Raw genomic sequence first — 7,982 nt, forward strand, 5'->3', positions numbered from 1 at the left:
CCCCTCCATTGGCTTGGAGCAGCCGAACCGTGGGAATCTCGGAGAATGCGAGGTTGTCTATTGGCTGTCAGCAGCGGTTGACAGGAATGCGCCCCCCCCCCCTTTCCAAAAAAAAAAAAAAAAAACTCCCCCCGCTTCTTCACCGCCGCCAAGCGACTGAAACACGTTTGGCTAAGTGACGTCAACCGCGAGCTATATTTAGAAATGTTGGTCAGAATTTAACGCACGCGCGGCGCGGTCTGGCTGGCAGGACTTCTAAACAGATCGCAGACAGCCGTGCATGGAGGGAAGAGTTTGTCTGGTGGGAAATGAATCACGCACAGGAAATAAAAGAAATCTTTTTACAATCCGTGCTGGATGAAAATACGCAGAGCCACATACTGTCTTGTCTGTGTGTCTGTGTGTGTGTGTGTGTATGTGGACCGACGACCTTTCACTGTCAGTCAGAATCCTCCAGCAGCATGTCTGTCATCCTCTCCCCACACCTGGCTTACCTACGGGTCGAGTGCAACAGATGCCCGGGGGCTGCTTATAGTAATAGGATCCTCAAAAGGCACAATTTCACATAGATTTGCATCTTAATATCCAAGTTCAGTAATGATTTGAGCTTTTATTGGTAAAAAACCCGAATTTAACAGAAATGAACACCCATGCTATAAATAGGAGATCCCTACAGCTACTGCAGGGTCTGACACCATCATAATAAGGCTCTACAGCCATCTGCTTTATTATGTAAAAGGGCCCAAACTACTCATGTATCAGTCAGACTTTGTTTGATACTAAGTCATCTCAGGCAGTTCTAAAAAATTATTATGGAAGCTTTGAGCAATCTCTGTGTACTGGTCTGGGCTCTGTGTCACTTCTCTGGCGCGTATTTTTCACAACTACAATCTCGGGCTGTAACTAACTTGTTTTCACTATAAAATATGAGAAGATAGTCCATCTCAATTTCCCAGAGCAAAGGGTGACTTCTTAAGCTGACTCATTTTGTACACCCACCAGTCTAGTACCAAAAGAAGTTCAATTTAGAGTGATGTAAAACAGAGAAAAGGAACAAACCGTCACATTTGCAACATGCAAATGTTTCACACTCACAATTGTTTGAGTAACTTGCTGTCAACCTACTAATCATTTGAGCGCTAGTATGGGTAGCTATTAGAGGGCAGGTGATGCTGCACATAGATTTTGTTGCCAAATGTGAATATGTGTTTTGCAAGCAGCAGACTCCATCACTTTTACCTGGCCTCTGGTTCTAACCATCCACTGTGTCTTGATAAACAGTGTAGACACATGAGCAGCAGACAGATGGATGGACGGAAGAGTTGGTCCCTTCAACTAAGAGATAAAATGGGTGAGAGCAGACAGTTCCCCTCCCTTTTGTGCTGCAGTTGCCTAGCAACATGAGGCTAGAGTGAAAATGGTGGAGTGATGCTGCTGCATTTTATGAATGAAATTGGAAAAAAGAAAGGAGGCAGAGAGGGGAGGGGAAAGAGTGGGCTGATGCGCGTGTGCGAACACACACACAGGCACGCACACGCGCCTCACTGCTGTTGCTGTGCTTCCTTCCTCACTAGTCAAGGTGGAAAGCAGCTGTGTGAGATGTGATGTTTACCAGACAGCAGCAAAAGGTTCACAAAACAAACTTTATTAACTGTTGTTACAAATACTGAGGCAGAGAATATATAGTAAGTACAAAAAGAAATTAGGTCTTCTCATCCTGAAGACAATACAAGCACTTGGTAGACATTATTTACAGTAAGCCTAAAATAGGAAAACAACTTGACTGCAATATGGCATCCACATCTCCTTTATCTCCTTTACCTCCTTTACCTCCATGTTTTGTGCACAGACATCTTATGTAACATTTTTAGAGAACTTATTCTGAACTGGGGCCTGTTCAAAGCACCAGGTTTACTGACTTATCCTGACAACCCAAAGGTAAAAACTGCAAGAACAAGGTTTAACTCTGCATTTGCTATCCAGCTAACTGTAAGTAAAGCTGCCTCTTGCAACACAACCTTGAACATGGCCCATATTCTAAACCCAAGATTTGCTTCCACTTGCTTGTACTTGAGATGCTACTAATTTACGTCAGTTGACACAAACCTTCAGAACACCAACACTTTACTATAAGCAGCTAGAGCTACACCTATTCTGATATACAGAGCACTGCCAATAGCTTTGATCAGTGCTCAAGAGGACATAATGAACAGCACAGTAAGGGTACCAAACAGGTCAACATCAGCGTATGAGTATGACTTGCAAGTTTCAGGGCTGTGAGGACACGCCAGGCCTGTCTTAGGACTGCCCCACCCTGATGACTCAAAATTTCCCTGGCTGAGTTTTAACATAATCTAAAACGGAGATATAGTAAAATAAGGCAATGCTGGCTGTATAGATCTGTGTGTGTGTGTGCTGTAAATTACAGAGCAAGCACAAGAGGGAAAAACACTTGGTAAATATTCCAGATCCATCCCATTTGTGTATGCAGTATAAAAAGGACTGTCCCTGCTGCCATGTCCATGCTTCCTGTTAATGTCCACACGTTAGGTAGATACACCCATGGCCTCCTTGTCCAAATGTATTTGCGATGTGGGTGAGTGTACAGATAAGGGCTTCATGTCCATTATGTTAATCTGATGATTCTTACATGCAGTCCATGGAGTTGTCTGGCATCAGTCCAAGAGGTGGCATCTTTCCTGGTATACAGGACGGAGGGAGCATGCCGCTGATGTTGGGGGACGGGTCAACGTTCTCGCTGTCCTCCATCTTGTCTGCCAAGCCCTCCCAGTTGATATGAAAGCGGGTGACACGGGGGTTGGAGGCTAAAATATTCCTCTGGAGCTGAGAGGATGAAAGCAACAGGTGAATTATCAAAATTAGTTTACAATGAAACTTACATTTCCCTGAATACAACTCAACATTTTCATCAGACCCTCCGTGCCTGGTGTAAGCCCACATTTTTGAAACTCTACACCCTGCCTTTGTAATGCAGACTCTCTGTTAAAAATGTATAGTCTCCAAGCGAAGCCCAACTGACGCAAAAAAAAACCAAAAAGAAAAAAAAACATACTATTAGAAAAAACACATCTGGTTGAGGGTAGTGGAGTATCTTAAAAAGTGGGGTGGGATTTTGCATTTCTTCTTAGAGTTACAGCTACAGTACAAGGGTCATCAAGAGACAAACTCTGGTCAGTTTGTCAAAGCAAGAACACATCCCTGTGTGTTTGTGTTACACCCTTAATAATAAAATGTCCATCATTGAGCAGTGTAACGTATTAAATCATTTTCATTATCAATTAATCTGTTGATTATTTTAATAAAAATTCATTATTTTAGTACGTTAAATGTCAGAAAACCTAGACAGCGTATCAGGGCCACTGTAGGTTTAAAAACTCATAAATTTAAAGAAAAAAAAAAGGGATATTCTGTGAGATTAAAGTGGTAAATTTATCTGAAAAAAAAAAAGAATATTCTCTTTTTGAGTTTTTTCTCAGAATATTACTCACCTCCCCTGGCTCAATTTTTTTTTTAAACCTACAATTTTATTAGTTTTCTGACACTGAACAGACTAAAATAAACAATTTCTTATTGGAATAATCAACATATTCACCGATAATGAAAATATTTACTACCTTACACTGCTCAATGATGGACATATACATTTTCAAATTTTGAAAACATCTGTAATTATTACTATAATAATAGTAATAATAATAATTATTATTATTTTACCAACAATGGCCCTAAATCGCTGTCATAAAAAACAGTGAAAATGCCCCTCTGTTTCGTAGGGCACAAGGTGTCCTTTTCAAATTGCTTATTTTGTGTGACCAACACTACAAAACCAAAAGATGTTCAATTTCCAAGGTCATGTCTGGAAAGCTACAACTAGTGAATGTGTTGTATTTTTTCATCGATAAATACCTTAAACATTTAATAGATTGCAAATTAATCAATTGTCAATCAATTGATTCATTGACTATTGACTTCATGATTAGAGCAGAATCCCCATGCAATAAAGTTAAGTTCTGACAAAACTTTAGGGTTGACTACGAGTCTTCACAACTTGGCTGAAAGTTTTCACACAATCTCATGTTCTCAGAGTTATAGGTCATCGTCCTTGTTTCTCAACAACAGGTATAACATTGTAAAAATGGTTGAATTTACGTTGAAGTGTTTTTTTCCTCCTCTCAATTCACAAAAACAAGACAGAAAACAAACAGAACAATGATCACGAAACAAAAAACACCAAAAATCACACTTAAAAAGACCTGTGTAGCCTTAAATCAACACAACCATCAACATACAGTATATCATCTGGCCTACACTCTTAAATAAGTAATAACAAGATATTATTTGGAAATACACAAAAAAAATCCTATTCCATATATACACATTAATGTCATTCCTATATTGAAAACACGAGTATCTCTCAGGGTAATTACAAACAACAAATATATTAAATTCATGTGTCTTACACAGTTTAATACAAACCAACCTTCAGCTTCAAAAAAACCTCTCCCTTTTAAAAAAAAAATGTTTTTCCAAATATATCTTTTGGAAAATAAAGTAATGTTTGATAAAGATTCTTAATTAATTTTCAAGGAATACACCCCAGCGTGTTTACAAATAAAAACTTTTTTTCCCCTCACAAAATAACATCAGATTAATAATACACTGTAACTATTTGTGTCTATAATATCACATAATACCACAAAAAAAATCTCAATGAAAACACGGCTTCATTGCATTATGTATCTTTTGAACTTCCCTCCAGAAGGCAGCAACACAACCATACCAGAAAAGATGTACTGTTGACTCGAGAGTCCCAAAAACAAAAAGTAAGTAACCTCAGATCTTTAACACAATCCTGGCAGCCAAAAAATTATAAATACATTTTAACAAGAAGGCCCTTTTAAATATGTCTACTAATCTGTGAAAAACTTGCTTTCAAACTTGTCCTCCCAAGTACTACATGGAATAACTTTTTATGTAAGTAATGTGCAAATAATTATCAATCTTGTTTCTTTTTAACCATCTTATATTTCTTGTAGCAGGGTGATATACACTAACATCTCAGTCACCCATCTATTAATCTTTTGTTTCCAATCTCTTCTTAAAGCAGAGATCAACTGATTACATGAATTAGGGGAAGAGACTTCACCATAGATTTCATGAACTAGTTATACCTCACAAGTTTCTCATTTTCACACACAATATCATTTATGAACCAAACACCATGATCAAATAAGTTTTTTGCAAAATATTGCTTTCCCTTAAATTGAGATGCTCAAGTTTAACCGTGTTATTTGCTGGAGAATTTCATCCTGAGTTTCCGGAGGATGAAACTGAAAACACAGCCAACAGTGGATTGCTGCTAAATGAAGACCGTGTGAACAGGATGAGACTGAATTGATGAAATGTAATGCTAATGTTACAAGGTAGCATCATTATTATGGATTAATATATCAATGCATCTAAATGGCACCTAAACTGCTACTTCCATTAGAGTAACACGAACACGACTACAAAAAGTGAAGAAAACTTGATTGAAAAACAATATATTAACTCTGAACAGGTCATGTTGTACTTTTCTCTCCTTGATGCTACTATTGCCTGTAACTTCCTTGTCGGAGCACCAGAGGGCAACAGAAAACTGTATATTTTAAGAGACCCTTTTCACAAGCATGGCCCACGTACTGTACCATGTGTTTATACTTTCTGCAGCTCAGGCGCTGTGGTAATTAAAAAAAAAAAAAAAAAGACATAACACAGAAGCACCAAGATCTGTTTTGTGATTCAGTCCAGTACGTAAAGATTATCGTGAGCAGTTTTCCTACACTTCAATTGATGACAGAATTTAGTGACTACCATATCCGAGAGTGTGTGTGTGTTTTTGTTACCTGAGTATAGTCTGGTTTGAGAGGTGGGTTTTCACGTAGTTCAGGGTCTGTATATTCATTGTTTACATAGTAACCAATGCGGATGAACTCCTGTCCGCGGTAGGTGCAGGTTATGAGGACTACTGTCACTCCTACAGCGTCACTCTCTGGAATCAGCCCTGTGTTAGGAGCATCAGCCTGAGGGCACAGACAGGAACACAAGGGAGACAAATCACATCAAACACTCTATTAATGCAGCGCCACGCAAACTGAATAACCAAATCCGGGAAATCAAATACTTTCTGAAACAAATGTATTTAGAAACAGGACGAGAGGTAACATGACTACAGCCTACTCACCTGGAACACAAACATGTGTCTGCCAGCCGGTACAGGGCCAACTAGGACAGAGTCCAGGACCTGGTCGTATTCCTCGCTCTCCGCTGAGCCCACATAGATGATTTTCCACTCCAGGTCTGAAAGCAAAAATACAGGACAATAGTGAAAAGTGGCAAATTCCTAAAAAGGATGTTATATTTTATATATAATATAATATAATATAATATAATATAATATTTGTGAAGAAAAAAAGGAGAGAACTGGTATCAGATCTTGAATTGGTATTAGCAGATACCATTTCTACCAACACCACAATACAAATGAGATGAATAGAATTTCATTTGGGGTGTTAACATAACTAAAAAACACAATGTGGTGGCCTTGTATGCAGTAGCGGTATGGACTCAGTCATTGAAGCTGACATTGATACCTTATGTTTTTCCATCTATACCAGCTGATTACAAAGCAGATATACACGTTTAAGAGTCGTAGTTCAAATGCAAGAAATGAAACATATGAAATACAAGAAGATGACACCTCTTTTAATGCTTAGTTATATTGATATTGTTTCTTAAAGCTCACATAAGCTGACACTGAAACGATACATTGTGTTATCAGTGCATCTCTTTACACTGTGGTTGAATCTGATTTCTTAAACCAACATAAAAAACAAATATGTTTCGTTTTCACGTAAAAAATTCCCAGCAATCTGTTTAGTTACACCAGGCTGACACTTATTTTCAGTGTATACAAGCTACTGCTTCCCTGTTGTCTCATCCCGCGGTTCGCGGCAACTCGCTGAGCTTGTCGGTTGCTAAAGTAACATCATTTGATCAACCAACCAGCTTCGCGGAAAAAAAAACTCCAGGAACGTCTCTGAACCAATAACTGCAGACAGTAGGCGGGGCGCTGAGCACAAACGCGCCAGCGCCAATTTTCAATGACTTGTCAAATGAATTGTCACTAACGAGCCCCAGCGATAGCAAATATTGTTTTTTTAACGCAGAAAACAATGTGCTTATCAGCAACTAACAATGAACCCATCTACCCGCAGGGTAACTTACTATATAAGCAGAATACGCCCAGAGGCAGCTATCACATCGTAAATAGTAAGTTAACTGGCATTATATGTTAGCTGAAAACAATACCCACCTTCTGGCAAATCCTCCATGCATTCAAACGTTATTTCAAACTGAAACGGATTTCCAAACGGGCTCGGGTTGTCCAGTACAGCTACATTTAACACTTGTACCTTGGCCATAGCTGTAACGTTATCTTCGGAGGCACCTCAACTAATTAGCTTTTCTCTTACGTGAACAATGTGTAACGGGTCACTTTACAATCTCTGTGCTCCCGGGTAGTTTCACACGCCTCAACCGTCCCTGTCTTCAATGGTGTAAATTAAAGTTTGGTTCTTTTAGTCTCCAAGAACACCAACATCACCCCGCGGCGGCGGCTGGGCTAAAGGCGGAAATACGTCACCTTTCTACTTCGCCGTCTTTATTTTTTGCAGACTACCCGCTGCATCGTGGTGTGCTGCTGCCGCCCCCCAATGTTCGTTTGTTAAACAACAGAGCAAAATGATAATGTTAAATCCGGAATAATGGAGGCAGTTAAAAAAAACTTCCTTGTTGTTTTAATATTTCTCTTTAGGGAGAAACCATAGTTAGCCCTAGCCCCTATTTGTACCTTTCATGTATTAACATTTCATTGCAAACAGAGGCTTCCTTTTCCTGAAAAATATAGTCTCTGTGATGTT

At 39.1% G+C, this 7,982-nt stretch overlaps 1 protein-coding gene across 1 annotated transcript; it reads right to left on the reverse strand.

The window, feature by feature from the left end:
• Positions 1–1,624: 1,624 nt before the first annotated feature.
• asf1bb (anti-silencing function 1Bb histone chaperone) lies at positions 1,625–7,721 on the reverse strand. The gene is made up of 4 exons (XM_040147462.1): positions 7,376–7,721; positions 6,245–6,360; positions 5,907–6,083; positions 1,625–2,844 (listed from the first exon to the last, which is right to left on the reverse strand). The coding sequence occupies exons 1-4, from the start codon at positions 7,482–7,484 to the stop codon at positions 2,647–2,649; spliced, it is 600 nt and encodes a 199-aa protein (XP_040003396.1). The 5' UTR covers positions 7,485–7,721; the 3' UTR covers positions 1,625–2,646.
• Between the last annotated feature and the right edge of the window lie 261 nt (positions 7,722–7,982).

Source organism: Xiphias gladius, chromosome 15 (genome assembly GCF_016859285.1).
Source record: "Xiphias gladius isolate SHS-SW01 ecotype Sanya breed wild chromosome 15, ASM1685928v1, whole genome shotgun sequence".
NCBI lineage: Eukaryota > Metazoa > Chordata > Actinopteri > Istiophoriformes > Xiphiidae > Xiphias > Xiphias gladius.

Coding starts and splice junctions, on each gene's coding strand:
- asf1bb (XM_040147462.1), bottom strand. CDS start 7,484: ATGGCCAAGGTACAAGTGTTAAATGTAGCTGTACTGGACAACCCGAGC. Junction 6,084..6,244: donor GACACATGTTTGTGTTCCAG/GTGAGTAGGCTG, acceptor CTGTGCCCTCAG/GCTGATGCTCCTAACACAGG. Junction 2,845..5,906: donor TCAAACCAGACTATACTCAG/GTAACAAAAACA, acceptor TCATCCTCTCAG/CTCCAGAGGAATATTTTAGC.